The sequence below is a fragment of the Epinephelus lanceolatus genome, chromosome 12, assembly GCF_041903045.1.
Source record: "Epinephelus lanceolatus isolate andai-2023 chromosome 12, ASM4190304v1, whole genome shotgun sequence".
NCBI classification, from domain to species: Eukaryota; Metazoa; Chordata; class Actinopteri; order Perciformes; family Serranidae; genus Epinephelus; species Epinephelus lanceolatus.
This window is the reverse complement of record NC_135745.1, coordinates 29,952,357-29,972,320: the sequence shown is the minus strand read 5'-3', so window position 1 is coordinate 29,972,320 and position 19,964 is coordinate 29,952,357. Positions and strand designations below refer to the sequence as shown.

The following is a 19,964-nucleotide window of genomic DNA, read 5'->3' as shown; positions in this document are numbered from 1 at the left end:
ATGAAACACATAACACAAAGCACCAAAGTTAAGTCATAAAACTATATTTATAAATAAAAAGAAATTTTTTCCTTGATAAAAGAGTAGTGTGAAAGACATGGTAAGAAATTTTTTTTCCACTATACAATATCACAAGACAGAGTCGGAAAATGCTCTGGTTAACAGATGAAAATGCAGTTGTGTAGTGTAAAAATGACTCTTGAAGCTTGATGCGCATGTTTAGTGTTGAAAAATGAAACTAGTTGTGACCAACTACGTATATAATAAAACAAATGCATTCTTACAGTAAGGAGGACTGCAGTTCTCTTGCACTACATACACATTTTTCCATTTCTTTCTCTCTTAAAGTCAAGCAAACATTTAAAAAGTCTGAATAGGGTTAACAGTTAGTGTTCATTTCAGCTTTTTCTTTTCTTGTTAGGAGGTCAGCAAGTGGGAGTTGAAAGAACAGAAGGAGGGAAGAGGGTTATGTCTCTCAGTCTGGAGGTGAACAGGGGTGGGGGAGGACAGAGAGCGTTAGATAACGGAGGCAGAGAGGAGGGAGAAGAATGAAGAGAAGAACAAATGAAAAACATCCATGTAGAAAAGCGCTGAGTCATCTTCCCCAGCTGTCCGTTTCCACCGCCTCCCTCCCTCTCCTGCTCTTTTTCCTGACGCTAACTCTTCCCCACTGAGGAGCGGAAACTGAGAAAGGCGCTTTGGTTCCATCTTGAGCCAGAGGGTTTCTTCACTGAAGAAAGTATGGCTGCTACTACTAGGAAGAAAAGCACAGGGGAGGAGGAACAATATCTCTCAACACACACACAACACGGTTGGTTCCATTTCTGCTTTTAGGAGAGTGGAATCAAGGCCTTGGGTTACAGCTTTTGCAATCTTCCCTCCCTCCTGTCCTGTCACGCTGTCCTTCTCAGTCTGATAATGACACGAGAAAGCCCAATCTGCTACTTTGTTATCGGCCTACAACCTTCGTTACATCACATCGACAAAGAATTCTCCGGCATTTCCCACCGCCATGCGCAGAGACTGGCGTGAGGCAGTGAGCTCAGGGGGCACGGAGGCGAGCTCTCTGCCTGGTGGGGCACCAGGTGCAGCTGTAGACAGGTGTGGGGGCTGGGGGGGCAGGCCAGGGGGGCCGTAGACGAGGCCAGGGCCGTAGGCTATTGAATGGGAGTTGGCACTGCGGTGGCTGACAGAGCTACGGACGCTTCGCTCACTAGGGGGAGCCACTGAGCGCTCGCTTGGAGCTCGGTGGCTCCTGATCTCAGTTTCGCTGCCACTGCCACCGGACTTCCGCCCCTCATTCTTACTGCAGTTAGAGCCACTGCTTCCTGTGGACAGAGAAGAAGAGACAATGATTATTACCCTCAGTGTGATACATCATGTTTTGTTAATTAAATCAAAGTGACCTACATGAACAACTCACTCCCGTCTGAGTGCCAGTGAAGTGACGCAGGCAGTACTGACCCAGTTTGTGGGAGACTCTCAGGAGAGCTGCATGACTAATGCAGACATGCTCATGGAGCAATCGCTGGCTCTCACAGGCCAAACAGCTCTGAAGGCAATTACATGTTTTCATTTTATTACCACAGAACGCCTGCTTGCTTCAGAGGGAAGTTCTTCAGACTTATGAATTTAAAACCATAACGGTTTCTATGCTTTGAGGAACATTCTGACATTTTGAATACAGTGCACTGAATGGTAGTGTGCAACCACAAACTGAGCACAGGACATCTGAGATGTTGTGTGCAGTCAGTGGGCCCAGCTGTTGTTGGTCAGCAAATATCTCCATTGCGTATGCAAACTATTCCTAAAACCACAATGTCTGGCTTTCTATTTCTACACATGTTAAATACACAAAATAAAACATGTAAATAATCCAGCTGTGGAGCTGCTGGAAGGAACATTTTTCACTCTTGAAAGAGCAAGTCTCGTTTCTTCAAGTCTTTGAAGTACGCTAATTCAAACATGCACTGGACCTACAACTGCACGGAAAGTAAAAAAATAAAATGAACGCTGATTTTCTTTTTCTTTTTTCATCTGGCTCTGGGTAAGACAGCAAACACGATACTAACCACAGCAAAATGATGGGAGTGTTCCTTTAAATCTCCCTGTGCAAAGTGACACTCCTGCCAAAATATCTGTCTCTGTAGGCTTGAAAAGAGATCGCTGAAGGTTTGCAGTTTGCTCCTTCACGAGAAATGCAGCTGTAGCTAGGATGAATTCATGTCAGTTAGAATTACTCTAACAACTCTTTACAGTTTCTGTGTTTACCACCTGTAAGCTGTGGAGCTCTGCTGGAAGTGTAATATTTTAGATGTGTTTTGACAGCACACTGTGGAACATATTGTCTGCAGCATACAAATGGATGAGGGAGATTTGCCTGATATCAGACAGAATTGTCAACTAGTTACACTCCATTTCCAGTCAACATGAACTCAGTGGAGTGGGCAGACTCAGAGGTCTGGATCCAGGCAAGGAGAAGATGATTCTAGTTCTGTATGTTCAAACTGCACTCACCACTGTGCTGGCTTCCTGCACTGCCAGCGCCTGGTCCACCATGGAAGGGCTGCTGCAGGTCGTATGGATGTGGAATGGGGAACTGATAGGGCATAGTCATTGGCCAGGGGGCCGCACCGGGATGGGGCAGAGGGGGGAGAGTGTCCTGATCTGAGGCTCCCCCACTGGAACCATCATGATCATGGAGAGACAGGTGGGTCATATCTGAGATAAACAGAAGGAAGAAGGATTTAGACTTCCACACTAACACACCACTTATAGATACAGATACAACTGAACCACACTGCGGAGATTTGCGTTAGCTGACCCAAGAGCCGAGCGTCCACTTACTGCCACAGAGGTCTCCGAAGACGTAGTAGCACTGTTCAGAGAAGGTGATCTTGTTGACGGTGTGTCGGATGTACCCGGCCTTCAGCAGGTTGCTGGCGTATTTACGGGCTTCTCTACGATCTGAAAACCCTTCCACGTGATGGAAGAGCCAGTCCACCACATCAGAACCTGAGGACACAAAAATGCACATATTTTAGGCACAGTGTTGCTCATCTCATTCGATGACTATTTCATGATACAAAATAATATCCAAGATGATGATTCATGTGGCATTTATCTGTCCATAGCTGATATTTCCACTGTTTTGGCCAGCAACCAAGCCAAGTATTTTTTACTGGATGAAACAAAGAAAAAAAAAACAGCTAAGATATGAAACTTGGAGCTATAAAGGAGTGTATTATTGGTATGATTATTATTCATTCTTTCACTGAGACACTGTGACAGAATTCTACAGACTGAACTGAGCAAACAGAATAGGTATGTGTGTGCATTCTGATGAGGGAAATAATAAATGCTGGACCATGCCCCCTACTTAGATACACATACCGATAAAGGCGTTGGCGATGGTTATCTTGAGCCACATCCTGTCCCGCACCTCCAGACCCGACTCTGGGCACGCCATGGCCTTAGCGACTGTTGCCATGTCGCTGTGGATGGAGAGGTGGAAGTCATCGAAGCCTGGGAAAGAACAAAAGATGCGTTATCACAGGAGCTGAACCACATCCTCCTGTTGGAGCTGAAATAGTTTGGGTCTGATCGGTCTCAGTGATTTTTATGTTTAACACCACTGAACCTGTTTTAAAGACAATGAAATTCATCTCACACAGACCCGTTGGTGTATTATTTTGTTTCCTATTGAAAGCACAGCTGCATGTTGTTACTGCATTTCTGTCAACTCCAAAAATGTTGGTCTGTTTTGGAATTTGCCTCAAATAATATTTGGTTTCCTGTGGTCTGGACTGTAATGTGACCCCAGTTCTGTCTCATCATGAATCAGACCGATTAGACTCGATCTTTGTTTGAATTGGACTACGACTGAGCTTGTCTTCACTGAACACCAACAAAAGCCCGATCGTAATGAATACAATGTCCTCCCCTGAACACATTTACATCGTAACATATCATCTCACTGAGGTTTAGCTGAATTTCAAGATAAGATAAGAACTGTTGTAATTTACATTTTGGTGTTCCCACTTCCCCTCAACTTGTCTAATCTACTTCAACTTCAATCAGTGATTTCCTCTAATTCCCAGAATGCTTTGTGACCATCCTCTTGGGAGTATTGTACAAGTGACAGTTTGATAACTTGTTAACAAGCAGAAGTAAATGACTGAATATCTGTCTAAATCCTCTTAGAGAAGAGACTACTTGAAACTCATTTATTATTTGAGAAGCCATTTTTTCATACCTCTAGTGTAAAAGCCTCCAGCATTCAAAAATACAACAGTATTTTTGTTCTTGTTGTTTCAATAGCAGTGCCAGCTGTTTTTAGTGCATACTGATGACAGCCGCACCCTTTATGCAAAACTCAACCTTTTAGGTGGCTGCATTGCATTACGTACTGTTAGAGCTTTCCTGTCCCTGTTGAATTTCTTCCTGTTTGACTGTCTTACACTGGTGCAAAACAGTGTAGAAAGAAGCAGCTGCTCTGATTTCGAGGCACCAACTGAACTCCAACACTGATATTTTAGGCTGCAGACATTTTTTCTCCTTGACTCGCCGTGACTTTAGTGTCACTGGTTGTGTTTCTATGAAATTGTCAAGCACAAACTTTTGTAATATTGCAAAAAGGAAGAGTACTAGATGTGTTTCCATCAACTGGTTTGAGCAATTAAACTGGGCTTTGCAAAGCATAGTTTTGTCAGAAGTTGGCGGTATAGGCTTTGCTTTACACATGGCTTTAATCCACCAGTAAACAGAGTAGAAGAAGTAGAGTTGTGAACCGGAAACAAAACAAGTTGCCTTGGCCATCTGACCCATCTATGAGAGAAAACTAGCGAGAGACCACCAGGAATTTGTTTTAACTGGGCAAGTACTTTCATGTCAGCTAGTATTGGCCATATTTCACACTGTCCAGAAACTAAAACAAATTATTGCAATGATTCTACTTCACATGAATTTGTTGACAACAGAAACAGCTGATGAGTCATGTAAGTTGAATCTTATGTCTCTTTCTTGAGAAAGACAAAAACCACCTCAAAACAGGATAAAAACTTTTTTGAACTGAGGAAGTTTTATTAAATTGTGCTGTTTCCATAAAGCTTTTCTAATGCGATCTTCTGTGGAGACACGGCTACTGTAGCTGCACTTGAAATAAATCCTGCCAACAATACAGTTGGACAATTATCCAAAGTATACGAAAAATGCAATAACCATAAATAAACCGTAAGTAGTAGCCATAAATGCAACATTTAAGCATGCAATCAAGTGAAATTTATGTTCTGTCTGTCACGTCAATCATATCAATTTGGCCAAGAAAATTGTGTTGAGAAAGAAAAGGTTTTTTTTTCCAGAAAGAAAGCAAAAGAAAACATCTCTGCTCTTCCAAAGATTACAGGGGAGATGAAAGCTGTGAGTTATGGCTCAGTTTTGACAAGAGTTATTGAGCAGATGGAAGCTGTGAGGCTGAACACACTAAAAGCTGGAACAGAGAGTTGTCACAGGAATGCAGTGAGAGGGCAGGGCCACACTTTACACCGAGATTTACAAACACGGCTGAGGGAGATAATACTGCACTTTTGGAGGTGGAAGCCGAATGTTTAAAAAGTAAAATCCTGAAATATCAACAATCCCGAAGGATTTTGTTCCTCTTATCATAATAATGTGAATGATCAAAAACAAGTAGGTTATCAAAAAGTCAACAGAAAGTACAGTTTATAAAAGAGGGGCAGAAAAACTAAGAAGTACATTTCAAATTCATAAAGGGGGAGGCAAATAAGCAACAAAAGACAAAAGGTAACTGAATGGAAAACTGTGACTAAGAGTTACATCAGGTTGTAAGCTGCTTGAGTAGCGCTGCAGGGGGTGATGTGACTCACGTTCAGTCTCTGGGATAGAGCTGCTGATGGAGGAGCTGGTGGAGGTAACAGTGCTCATGGAAGGGCTCATGCCATATGCAGGGTAAACCCCGGTCATAGCCGCCGTGTGGGACACCCACGCAGCTGGGTCAATGGGCCTGATCGGCTCACCTGTTGAATTAAATGTAGGGTTAGAAGTTGCATGTGTTTGCAGGTATTAATTTATTGAAATGAAAAGTAAAAAGGGAACAAATGAGACAAACACTCACTCCTGGGCAGAGCAAAGCAGCTCCGAGGGTTTGGGTCCCAACACTTGGCCACAGTCAGAGTAATGGGGCTGTTCATTAACACAATGAAAAACAGAGAATGATGTTAGCTTCATCTTGAATAGAATTCATTTATGTCCTTGTTTTATACCTGTGTTTTACAGAAGAATATTTCTATTTATTGCTGTTAAAGAATATTATTGTATTTTAAATATTTTTTTAACCAAAGAAGATTATAAATGAAATGAAATAACAATTTTTTAACATTTTATATTGATGTACATTCAAAGATATAAAATTGAGGACATAAAAGATATAGGATTGCTTTTTAATATTAGAACAGTATCAAATATAAGTTAAACAAAAATTGACAAAGAAAAAATAATGTGTATATACTCAACAAATGAGACATGAAAATAAATGTAAATCTAAGAGCAGGAACATAACTCAGATAAGACAGTCTCAGACCAGTGATACCCCTCCTTTATCTTCCCTTAGTCTTCTTTACCTTCCAAAACCAGTCCCGTGTCTCTTTCCTCTACCCTTCTCTCACTTATTAACTCATTTAAGGCTCTGTATGCAACATTCAGGACATTAATACGGCAGCAAACAACTATTTGCTATGTAAAGATACAGTGCCCTCCAAAAGTATTGGAACAGTGAGTCCAATTCGTTTACTTTTGTTGTAGACTGAAAACATTTGGGTTTGACATCAAAAGATGAATATGAGACAAGAGATCAACATTTCGGCTTTTATTTCCAGGTATTTACATCTGGATCTGATACACAACTTAGAAGATAACATTATTTGTAATGGAACACAAATTTTTTAGGTGAGCAAAAGTATTGGAACATATAAACTTAAAATAGATTAAAGTGAATGAGACTTAATATTTAGTTGCAAATCCTTTGCTTTCAATAACTGCATCAAGCCTGTGACCCACTGACATCACCAAACTTTTACATTCTTCTTTTGTGATGCTTTTCCAGGCTTTCACCGCAGCCTCTTTCAGCTGTTGTTTGTTTTGGGGGGTTACTCCCTTCAGTCTCCTCTTCAGCAGGTAAAATGCATGCTCTATTGGGTTTAAGTCTGGAGACTGACTTGGCCAGTCTAAAACCTTCCACTTCTTGCCCCTGATGAACTCCTTTGTTGTTTTGGCAGTGTGTTTTGGGTCGTTATCTTGCTGCATGATGAAGGATCTCCCAATCAGTTTGGTTGCATCTTTCTTTAAATTAGCAGACAAAATGTTTCTGTAGACTTGTGAGTTCATTTTGCTGCCGCCATCATGTGTTACATCATCAATGAAGATGAAAGAGCCCGTCCCAGAAGAAGCCATGCAAGCCCAAGCCATGACATTACCTCCACCGTGTTTCACAGATGAGCTTGTATGTTTGGGATCATGAGCAGATCCTTTCTTTCTCCAAACTTTCACCTTTCCATCACTTTGGAAAAAAGTTAATCTTTGTCTCATCAGTCCATAAAACTTTTTCCCAGAATTTTTGAGGCTCATCTCTGTACCTTTTGGCAAATTCCAGCCTGGCCTTCCTATTCTTCTTGCTAATGAGTGGTTTGCATCATCTGGTGTAGCCTCTGTACTTTTGTTCATGAAGTCTTCTGCGAACAGTAGATTGTGATACCTTCACTCCTGCCCTCTGGAGGTTGTTGCTGATGTCACTAACAGTTGTTTTAGGGTCTTTCTTGACAGCTCTCACAATGTTTCTGTCATCAACTGCTGATGTTTTCCTTGGTCTACCTGTTCGACGTCTGTTGCTTAGTACACCAGTGGTTTCTTTCTTCTTCAGGACATTCCAAATGGTTGTACTGGCTATGGGTAATGTTTGTGCAATGGCTCTGATTGATTGTCCATCTTCTCTCAGATTCACAATTGCTTCTTTTTCACCCATAGACAGCTCTCAGTTTTCATGTTGGTTCCACCTCTAAATGCAGTCTGCACAGGCAAAACCTATCGTACCCAATCTGAAACTTAGCTCAGACATTCAGTGCTATTTATTGTTTGAATAATCAATGTAATTGGGAAACACCTGGGCAACAAAACACACCTGTCAGTCACATGTTCCAATACTTTTGCTCTCATGAAAAATGGGTGGGTTCAAACAAAAGGTGCTATCTTCTAAGTTGTGTATCAGATCCAGATGTAAATACCTGGAAATGAAAGCTGAAATGTTGATCTCTTGTCCCATATTCATCTTTTAATGTCAAACCCAAATATTTTCAGTCTACAACAAAAATAAAGGAATTGGCCTCACTGTTCCAATACTTTTGGAGGGCACTGTATAGTGGAGTAATAGCATCCTGAGCAGAAAATGAAGTCACGCTCCGTGTGTGTTGTAATAAGAGCTTCTCTATTTGTTGCTGTGGTATATGGTCACAGCAAGCATCCTCTGGTTCCCCCTTGGTTAATGATGTTAGCTCTATCTGCACTGTTGCTATTGATAGCGCTGTTTACACTGTTAGCACCATTAGCTGCTTGCCGCCGGGTTATCCACCTCCATGTTGACAACCATGTGCAGACAGTGTGAATCATAGATATGCTCTGAATGTCACATACAGCTCCTTTAAATAAAACGAAACGGTGTGTAAGTACAAGCTACTACTCAGAACTTCTATATGCAAGCTGTGGTATGAGTTGATGCCAAATTTTGGGAGTTTTCCGTTTACATATCTTATCCTTTCCAAATGTAATGCACTGGTTAGATCATGTAGACACATTTTCAACGTAGGAATGTACTTTTTTTTTTTTTGCTGTGATGAGGCAGTAAGAGAGAAATCTTTGTGAATATAACTGTATGTAATAATGTGTGTCTGTTTGCTGCTGCTTACCCCGGCTTGTGCACGATGTCCCTCAGTACTCGAACTGCATCGTCATTGCTCATGTTCTCAAAGTTTATGTCATTCACCTGCAGGGATAAAAATGAAACAACATAACGTAACTAACTAGGTACAACACTTTCAAAGAGTTACACTTAGTCCAATAAATCCCACTACACAAAGCCATTAACAGGACTGGCAATGTTCAACATGGTATGCCACGTTCAAATTTGGAAGTGGCTTTGCAATAATAAAAATGAAAAATTATCAGAAACACAGCTGTGATTGAGGTAACAGATAAAAGTGGGTGGGAGAAAAATGGGAAAAGGCAAATATTGCAAAAAATAAATGTCCTTAAAATCTTAAATTACATGTTGTATAATGATATACTGCCATGTGGATTAATAGCGCTGACTTAAATTCAAAAATATGTTTTTTTATCCTTTGCACATGTGCATCTGGACTAAAAAACTTTGAAATTGGTCTCACATTCATTTCACTGCACACGCTGGCACTGAACACAACATGCATCCACCACTCCAACACACATACGTTTCATTCTCTATGTGTGTGTCACCCCCATGTTGTCTTACAACACACACCTGCAGCAGCATGTCCCCAGGCTCGATGCGTCCGTCTGCAGCTACAGCGCCTCCCTTCATGATAGAGCCAATATAGATTCCTCCGTCTCCTCTCTCGTTGCTCTGACCCACAATACTGATGCCCAAGAAGTTGTACTTCTCTGTGAACAGGAGAGGAACAGACATCATGCATGCATGCATACAGAGTGACGTGAAGCAGCGGCACCGTTAAATAAAGGCAAAACAGATGATGATGACCTGCATCAAAATGGAATTAATTGGTTACATTTGTCTTGTGAAAGGATTTTTTTTAGCTTAGGCTCATTGTGTGATTGTATAAGGAGTCTTTATTCAAGGAAAAAAAGGGACTATTTTTTCAAAGAAATTGAATTCTCTGTGCAGCTTATGTCAAAGTCACTTACCCATGTTGAGAGTGACAGTGATGATGTTCAGAGACATGGTGGAGTCTGTGATGCTGCTGAATGACGAGGACTGGAGAGAAGAGTGAAGGAAATTGTGAGAGGAGAAAATAAATGTGAGAAGAAGAATAAAAGTCACAAATTGGAATGGAATTCTAGTAAATAAGTCTGGGGCTGATTTGCAGCCCTGTACGTTCAAATGTGTCGTCTCACCCTGTCCATATTAGATGCCTTGGGTTTCCTTCGGCGACGACGGTGTCGTCTCATTAGACGAGAGGAGCTCTGCTCAGTGGAGCTGCTAAATCTGAAATCAAGAAAAGAAGAATCTTTTTAGAGACTATACACACACATATGAAAAACATGTGATATTACCAAATTTTTATTGCTACATTACTAATTGATTAAAGGAATTATACCATATAAGTTCAGATTTAAAAGTAAAAAGATTGCACATCATAATATGAATATAAATACCTGGACTTAAATAGAAGCAATCTTCCCCATTTAACTTGTTTAAACATCACATTAAAGTCTAAGTGTTGCCTACATAATAAAAAGCCCTTTAAAATTCTGTTTCCATAATGAAAGTGCTGCTTGCCAGGAGTCACACTAGCTTTAACGCTTTGTAAAACGGCATCCAACCCACTTTATTTAGAAGTTATGACCTGACTGACAAATCATCACTTGGCACCAATATCCAGGAATTGTGTTTGGGCAAAAATCCATTTCTTTCTGCGGTGGAGGGAAATTCATGCACTGATGAAGCTATTATCCAGATCTGCATCAACGGGAAAAAGACATCCTGGGAGATGCCTAAAGACTGAGAACAACACAGTCTCTAAAGTGGGTTGCACATATTTTTATGACTCCTGGAGGAGACCCCGGGGGGTAACCACAAAAACCACCAGACAATTAGACTGTGCTAATCTCCGCCAAAACCCATCATCTGTAATTCCAGATGCATTCCTCGAGACAAAATGCCCTTTTCTTATTGGGAAAAGCTGAACAGATAAACAGAACAACATCTGACCTGCTGGTTGCATCATCATCCTCTGAATCGAAACAGGAAGTAGACTCCAGCTCGCTGCTCATGAAGGACGAGCAGCTGTCGTACTCGGGGCCCCCGCGTCCCATTGAACGCGACGAGTATCCGTTCTGTCTTCCGCCTGCAGTGGGACAGCATTAGGATCAGAATGACTCAAGTTTAAACCAGACACACGAAAATATAGGTGTTATGTTGCCAAAAATAAAATCTGAGATTATTTTCTTGATGCCAATCCAACCTTGTCACCATTTTTAAAAAACCTATGTTACTCTGACTAAGCTCTAACGCTGCTTTTCTGCTACATCCTCCTACAGTTACAATTTTCACCCACCACATAGGAGACACTGGTGACTTGTGAGATACATACAATACGATGAGAAAAACAAAAACACAACATAGCAAATGCATCTCTTACTGTGGTCGTTGCCGTGTTTCCGTCGTGGCCTCTCCCTCTCTCTCCGTTGCGACACCATGGAGCCGGTCTCAGTGTCATTGTCCAGACTGTCTCGACCACTTGCTGCTTTCCCACTTCAGACAAAGATGGTGCATAGACGTCAGAGTTAGTGTTAAAAAGAAACAGAATACCACTGCATCATTGTAAATGCAGCTCATTCAACAGCCACTGAAACAAAAGCCCACGTAGATCATTGGTTGAAGACGTAGAACAGGAATGGTCAGGCGTGACCCATCAATAACAACATGTCTGTCAGGAGACAGACCAATCATCTTGAGTTGCACGGGCCAGCCTGTCCCCCTTTATAAATGCCTGCAGCATCTCGCCTGTCATTCTTGCTTTCTTCCCCGAGAAGATCATTAGAGCTCCTCAGCTGAACTGTCATCTGGATTTGCATTTAACTGTTCTCCAACTCAGCCGTCAAGGTTGTCACCGAACTTGGATAACTGGTGTTTTTGGATTGTGCATTTCATTAAGAAATCTTACAAGTGTTCAGGCACATGAACAGTTATTTATAGGCATCCGCTTGTTTAGACGTTCATGGTGGCAGTCAAAGCACACATATTTCTAATTTTAAGATGCATGAAGCCTGTTTCCTGCATTCAGAAAGCTAGGCGGATATTTTCAACAAAATATTAGCGCTGTTCAAGCAGGATTCCATGTCTAATTAATCACCCTTTTGAAGGGATACAGCCTGCAAGTTAGCTAGCAAGCTAACACTAAATGTTTTGTTACCAGCATTACGTTATCAGCATGTATACATGTTGAATTACTTGCTAGAAGCTAACTAGCAAGCTAGCTTCATTAAGACTGAGTTGGGACAAAATATATAAGTTAAAGGGAAACTTTTTTCTATATTTTTGAACCTGGACTCTATTTTCCCAGGTTTCTGTGTCTATGTGACTAATGGAGACAACAGTTTTTGAAACCAGTCCAGTGTTGAGCAAGGCCACTGAAGCTGCAGCAGCAAAACAGGCTGCAATGTAATCCCTTTAGGCATTTGTGTAGTGTCAATTTACGTCCATCAAAAGTGCTTGTTTTTGGCACTGACAGGCTCACATTGTTCTTCACAGTGTCTGACATTATTACCGAAAGAATCCCTACAAGATCCCTATGGCTACAATGAGACTCTACTGTACTTTTCGTAACTAGAAGACTGCTAACATGAAGCATGAGTGAGAGAAATCAGTGTGCTCCGTGTCTGATTTATTTCCAGACTGAAGATAACCTCATGATAAGAAGAGCAGAAGAAAAAAGGTAGATTTTATTTCTTCCTATGCAGTCACAAGGTGTCCTACTTTTTCCATTCAATTTGCCGTTTCCCCTGTTACAGTGGTTATAAGGAAACACAGAAGGACTCATTCATGACACACATACAGAGGCAAACATAAAGTATGCATGGCATCCTTCTCGTTCACACACACACACACACTAAAAGAAATACACCACAAAATCTTGAATATACTGACTGATAAGAGGGTGGTCTTGAGTCTCCGATGCCCCCGGTCCGCTCCAAAGGGGGTGTCGGCTCTATGCTGTCTGCCACTGAGCCTGCATCTGTGTGGGCCCCGTCTCCAGAGACCAACTGTCAACAGACAGAGAGTCAGGTCAGAGGGATGAGACAAACACTCAGAGGGAAGAATACACTGAAAGACACGGAACAAGTGGGCAGCACACCCACGTCAGAGCACCCCTGTGTTTACACTACGCCATATTCAGGAGCTGGGTGGTATATCCTGTTTAACAGTCACTGTCTAAAGGCTTGGCAGCATCCAGGGACTGTTCGGGAGTACAATGTCTGTTAAATATAAAAATCAATTTGTCTTCTGCTAATTTCCTGCTGAAAATGCAAAGCTGTCCAAAGGCAGCTGTGGTTTTCAAAGCGTTGTGAAAGACGGAGCCTGTGCCAAGTTGTGACTGTCTACCTGACAGTGTTGCCCAACTTACCACAGTGTGGGGAAAAAAGCACAATCCAATAGACCATGACTGTGTTTTAGGAGAAGAACACGACTGGTGAATTTTTACATCAATATATTCATCTGTCAACACTTCCATCATTTCCCCCCCTTTTTGCTTTTACTTTCAGCACATTCCAGTGAACTTAGTCCTGCTCACTCAATCTTTTTTTGACGTTCTGCCATAGATCTGGAGATCTGTGGCATCTTGGATGTTGTCCATATCAGAAAAGAAACATGTACTTGCATGATTTGCAGGCAAAAACAAGCTTAAAGGCTGACATTAGATCAGTGTGAAACTGTCCCCTATATTAGCACCCTACAGGTGGTTGAGAGGCAAAAATTTGCTTGCTGTTTATGTCATAGTTGGGATATTTAGGACAATAATTCTTCACTATTTTAACAAGCACACTCTGGCTGTTGTATAATAAGAAATACAGCTGTTTGCACTAGAGTCCAGACCAACGAATGTGGTTCAATTTAATTTTATACATAACAGACCCAGGTTGTGTCAGGTTAGTATCACCACGCCTATCAAATTAATCACACATTGCATATTTTATCTTAAGCGTTTTGCCATACTATACACTTGGGCCAATTAACTTCCATTTAATGCTATTATCAATTGACCATTTGGACTATAAAAAGTCAGATAATTACAAAAAGTGCCCAGATAATGTATTTTTTCATCTGACCACGAGTCCAAAACACAAAGACTAGACTGTTTGGAGGGTTGCCACTGCGCTCTGACCAACTGGTGTGTTGTACTAGATGTATGTATCCATTTAAACTCAGAAATGTGTTTTTGGCCATCGCAATGAAGACCAGATGGCCAAAAACATTTCGTCTATTGCCAGAAAATGGTCTGCTCAACTTTTTTTAATGTCACATTTCTTAATCCAACCCTAAAATGCCATATTGGGCTAGTAAATATAGCAACTCATTTGCCTGATCGTGCAAGTGGTAATAACTTATCAAACACAATTTTTTTTCTGGAGCTGATGATGAAAGTAGCAAAGGAGTGAGCCATATTGCTTTCTTCTCATCTCTATTGAAATTTGCACATGTCCAGTTCCAATCTGGCACTCACAAGAAAATTATGGTGAGTAAAGACAAAGCAGATGCATAAATTTCAATTATCCTGGAAACAGAAGTGTAATTGGGTAGCATTAGAGGATACGGGCAAACTTCCAACAGTGTACTGCACATTTATCCGCAAGTTTGAGAGGACGGTGGATGAAATGGGGCTTTTTTTAAAGGCATGTAAAATTTCATTGCTGACAACTCCTCCTCCAAGGCCTTACCAGTGCTTGTATGGTACATGAACGCTAAGGCAAGTCAGGTACCAAAACTTACTAGCACAGCAAATCATCAATTTGTATAAGGGGCAAGTAAAAATTGACTTAAGCCAAGTAGATTCCTGACCCACTTGCCCAACCAGGCAAGTTAAAAAAAAAAATTACATTGAGCCCTGATTTGAAGCAGCTTACTAGATGGTACATCAAAGGGAAACAGTAAATCAAATCATATTTGAGAAGATGGAGCCATGAAATGTTTGCATTTTAATCAATAAAACACTTCAGCTCTACCATACACCATAGAAAGACTTCACTTTTTTAGCTTGGACAGACACCTGTACAGACATAACAGAGGTAGACATATAAAAGAATATTGACCATGAACCCTTATCCTCATCTTGTTTAGCTTTTAATCAAGTTTTGACCTACATACTGTGTTTGCACTGTTTTATTTCCAGTTCTAAGAGGATACACTTTGGTGTGCAGAGAGGGGAGAAGTGCATTTACAACAGCACAGTTAAGGTGCACTCAGATAAGGTGCAAAATTTAATGTGATAGACAAGATCTGGTTGTCAGCTGACAATATGTACAACAGGCCAGACTGAGCGTCCTGGCCTGTTGTGATGATGTGCTGATACTGAGCCAGGCCCCTTGGACCCCAGAGAACACTCAATCACATCATTGAAATAACAGATGAACGGTGGAGACAAACACATGGGACACACTGTAACAGAGATAACGTTTCATTGTACATGGAACATTTCAAGAACCCCTGAGAGATAACTAACATATTCAACCACACACACACAAAGAGAGGAATAGGCTTTGAACCACAGCCAACCAAACCACCACACAGTCTAATGAAAATGACCACAACAGAGGAAAACATCAAGACGAGCACGCTGAATTATGCACTCAAACATCCAGCGATAACACTCTGTTGATGACTCCAAAATAAAACCTGTAATTATAACCACATTGTAATAAATTAACCGACTGCATCAGCCTTTCACATCAAGAAACAGAGCACTCTTTCTCTCAACTTCACTCTCCCCACCCTGTGAGATTCAATCTTCTTGTTAGAGGACATGCAGTGAGGCTTTGTTACGGGGTATTTTCTTCCTATCCTGTGATTTCACTTGCTCTTAACCCAATTTCAATGTCGAGGGGAGAGGAAGGGAGCACCAGATGTCTCTTGCGTTGTGGAGACGGGAGAATTACTGCTCAGAGCCTCTAAATGAGACACTGCATGCAAGTACATGTATGTATGTGCTGCGTGTGGTGACTAGCATGTGTGGGGACTTGAAATAACTTAAAAACTACTGCAGCTCATTTTCTTAAACATGCTTAAAAACACAGGAGGACAGAAGAGGAGCAGGGTGTTTGCATGTGTCTGTTGCTCCTAGGGATCATTATGTGATAATGATATTATCACGCAGATGCATAGGGCATCTCCCTGGAGACGCAGTATGATTGTGGTCACAGGCAAACAGATGGGAATCATTGTTATACATGCACGCACGCATGCAGTTGCCACACAGCCACTTATACCACACAAATACAGTGAGCAAAGACAAGGGCACAACAACAAAAAATAAATAAACAAACCAGAAAATTATTTCAGGATGTATTTTGAACCTACCCATGACACCACGCGTCCGTTAAAACAGGGCAGTTTAGCGTTGTCATCAGATATTTCCTCCTTTACCACCCTGTAAAGAGAACAAAGATCTGTTTCAGTAAACCGTGACCAACACAAAAGCACTCTCAGGGCAATAAACTCGAGCCTGGAGATGGGCAATGCTTCCAATCAGGAGACACTGACAACAAATGCTGATTTAATGGTGCACTTACTACACTGCTGATTCATACTGCCAGCCACAGATATACAATATTACCAATAGGAAAATAGTCAGTGCTGATTATTGTGTAATAAAGGCAGGCCAACAAATCAAACATATTCTCTAAATCTTTCTGCAAAAATAAACCTGCTCCTCCATGCTTTGTTAGTTAGAAAGTAATATATAACCAAGCTGAAGAAACAACATATTTAAGGAATCCAAAACAGCACAGGAGCAACATTTCTGCATGCTCTTGCACAGTTTAGCCACATTAAACAAAATCCCAGAATCTCAGGGGGCAGCAAACATCACTACATGTCAGACGCTTCCAGCACAGGCATGGAGGGCAAGCTTGACGTAAATGTGTCCAGGCATCATATATAAAGAAGTGTCTGTCTGTACATCAAAGGCTGCTAAAAAGGAAAGCTCTTGGCTCTGAAATTAACAAGGCATGTAAAGATTTTCTGCGTAAACACGGCTCTGCCTGTGTTTTTAACCAATTCAAGTGGATGAATTTGCAGCAAACTTTCCCAGTCAATGAATCTTTAACTGCCTGCTTGTGAGGATCAAGAACAAATCAGGCATGCCTCAGACTACTGGCAATTAGCTGTCCCTCTTAGAGAAAGGGAATAGTGATAGTCAGTGAGTATTTCTGAAAGAGTCTTGGTGTATATGGACACCAGTCAGTCTCTGTTCCAGTCTGACAGGTTGCTCAGAGTACACCACCGTTTGCAGTAAAGGTTTCAATGGTCTATTTACAGAATATCCCTCCACTCTTCAGAATATGAATAGCTGTGGGTCCTTTCAAAACATGTCTTTCCCCACTTGTAAATGTTAAGAAGTTGCTGCCCCACCCTAGTTTGACCCAGGCCAAAACCAACTTTGGAAACCTGGCTGAAATGTTTTAAAACAGTACATTTCCCCTGTTTTTAAACTCTGCAGAAGGCACAGTCTGGAGGAGCATTAAACATCTACTTTTCCAGCCGTGTTTTAACACAAAAGGACATGCTCATAAAGCTGCCAGAGTGATGAACAGGGCATTCCTGTGTCCAACTCTGCATTCCTCGGGCTAATAGACAACAACAGCAGGGGCCTGCTGAACTCACTGACTAACTGAAACTAGTCGTTTACATTCTGACATTAGCCTGTTAGCATAAACCTGCCATACATTAGCCACCAACTGACAGCGGTGTGACCAGTAACTGGTTATTATCAGTGTTGTCAACTACCCCAGTTCACCTAAGATGAGCTAAATGCCATTGGGGGCTTTCACTAGTGTTGGTGAAACTGACAAACACCAAACTTGGTCAGACAAAGTCAAGGCACAAGACGCATGAGCTAGCCACACAGGCAATGTAAACAAACGGGGTCGGGACGCTAAACAGACCTGCTAACGCCGCGAGCTAACAGCTAACAAAGGAACTAGCTAGCTAATGATCGACAGCCAGGTAACGTTTAAACCGATGACAAGCCAGCTGGGAGAGGTAGCAACTAAGTTAACGTTAATGTAGCTGCTCTAATGTACAGAAACCACTGGTGTGGTGTGCTGTATCCATGTTAAACACAATAAACCCTTCAACAGTTACCCGAAGTCATCGTCCATAGATTTGAAGAAGAATTTGTAATTTGGCTTCTTGAGGACATTTTTGAAGTCTGCCAGAGTGACTTTGTCCGCCGGCACCGACAGCTTCACCAGATACGGTGTCTCCTGGTCGTCGAGGTGGTAGATAATCTTGGTTTCCCCCATCTCGGACTGCGGCTGAGGCGAGGCAGGCAGGGTGCATCAAGCCGAGGGCCTGGCAGGCTCCCTCTCGGGCCCCGACTCCCCGTGGCGCTGGCGGCGGCTGTGCCGTGGTCCTCCCGGCTCTCCCTGGCTGACCAGCTCGCTACGTAGCCCTGGTTCTCTCTTTCTCTACGCCAGTTCGCTAGCGTTACGCCTGCCTTTCTATTAAAAAAACCCTTGCTCCTCCACGAAGCGTCCCAACACCGCCCGAGGACTGAACCGCGTTAGTTCCCGTTTGTATTAAACTTTCAATGCGCCGCTGAAAGCTTAGAAATGACTGGAAAACTGTTTGAAAATGAGGTGAAGATAAACAATCTGTGAAGGGTCGGTTTTCTCCTCTCGCTAGCTGCCAGGCTCAGTCGGGACTTTGTTGCACACGAAACTGCACAAAATCGTCCAAGCCTGTCTCGGAGGGGCGCCATCCACAGGAGAGGAGGAGACTGACAGCTTTACGTTACTCCTGCTGCAGTGCATGAGTCAACAGTGGCGGTCATACAGATAGAGGCAGCAGGCCCCTGCAGCCAGAGGGGCCAGATGTGGCAGGGAATATATGATGTGGGATTAATGGCTCAGAGATTGTGCTATATATAGTGCCTTTCTACTCTTCCAACCACTCAATGTGCTTTTACACTACTATGTTACATTCACACATTCATACACCACTGCAGCCAGGGGTGTCAAACTCATTTTAGTTCAGGGGCCACATACAGCCCAATTTGATCTCAAGTGGGCTGGACCTGCAAAACCACTGCATAATAACCAACAAATAAAAAACCTCTTCAAATACATTCTGAAAACATTCATCCATTTACAAAACAAATGATGAACAGCCTGCAATATCCTAAAAAAAGATGTGCACATTCAACAGTATGTCTCTGTTTTTTCCACATTCACTCAGTCTACTACTCACTTTCATTACATGTGTATTTTTTCATAATTTTCCACTAAACTAGAAGCTATTGAAGAAGCAGGTGAAGTCACCCCCTGCCTTACAAACCATTTACAAATTTACTGAAATTTTGTCAGTGCCTTAGCAACAGGGTTAAACCAATATTGTTCTAATATAGAAGTCTGATACAGATTCTTTTGTACTGAAGCTGCTGGTTGACAATATTTTGCACAGTCTTCAATATCTGTGAATATGATCACAGTAAGTACTCACTGTTATTTCAGAGAGCTGTATTCTGGTCAGGGTGAAAAGCATCTGAGGCTGAATTTTATATGAAGTATCTGCTCACTCTTTAAAGTGCTCCTGAAACCTGTTAGCCTTCACAAGTGCATTGACATTTGGTGTGCAAAGTCATCTAGAGGGTTGGATTGGATGCTCTGGTGGGCCAGGCCTGGTCTTATGTTTGACACCCCTGCACTAGTGGCTGAGGCTACCATACAAGGTGCCACCTGCTACTCAGTTTAGCCTTTCAGATAATTTGGGTGCCTTTACGGTTGTTAAACTGTTGATTAATTCACACTGTCCCTTTTCTTGAATAAACAAAAATAAGTAAAATAAAAAAGCATAATGGAAACATCCTTGTGCATCTTAAGAAGCACTATAATAAACCCAAGACACTTACCCACAGCTGGTACACCCACAGGTCTTTTAAAGGGGCTCTATGTGAAATTTAGAGCAT

General features: G+C 41.8%; 1 protein-coding gene across 1 annotated transcript; it reads right to left on the bottom strand.

Annotated features, from left to right (window-relative positions):
* Nucleotides 1-28: 28 nt before the first annotated feature.
* On the bottom strand, nt 29-18,697 carry LOC117272325 (segment polarity protein dishevelled homolog DVL-3-like). The gene is made up of 15 exons (XM_033651184.2): nt 18,140-18,697; nt 16,355-16,424; nt 12,929-13,044; nt 11,421-11,533; nt 10,991-11,126; nt 10,174-10,264; nt 9,964-10,033; nt 9,563-9,702; nt 8,973-9,049; nt 6,134-6,201; nt 5,886-6,035; nt 3,394-3,525; nt 2,848-3,015; nt 2,518-2,721; nt 29-1,328 (listed from the first exon to the last, which is right to left on the bottom strand). Exons 1-15 carry the CDS (start codon nt 18,298-18,300, stop codon nt 970-972), a joined length of 2,055 nt encoding a protein of 684 aa, XP_033507075.1. The 5' UTR covers nt 18,301-18,697; the 3' UTR covers nt 29-969.
* Between the last annotated feature and the right edge of the window lie 1,267 nt (nt 18,698-19,964).

Coding starts and splice junctions, on each gene's coding strand:
- LOC117272325 (XM_033651184.2), bottom strand. CDS start 18,300: ATGGGGGAAACCAAGATTATCTACCACCTCGACGACCAGGAGACACCG. Junction 10,034..10,173: donor AGGCATCTAATATGGACAGG/GTGAGACGACAC, acceptor TCTTCTCTCCAG/TCCTCGTCATTCAGCAGCAT. Junction 9,050..9,562: donor CTGGGGACATGCTGCTGCAG/GTGTGTGTTGTA, acceptor TTATCCCTGCAG/GTGAATGACATAAACTTTGA.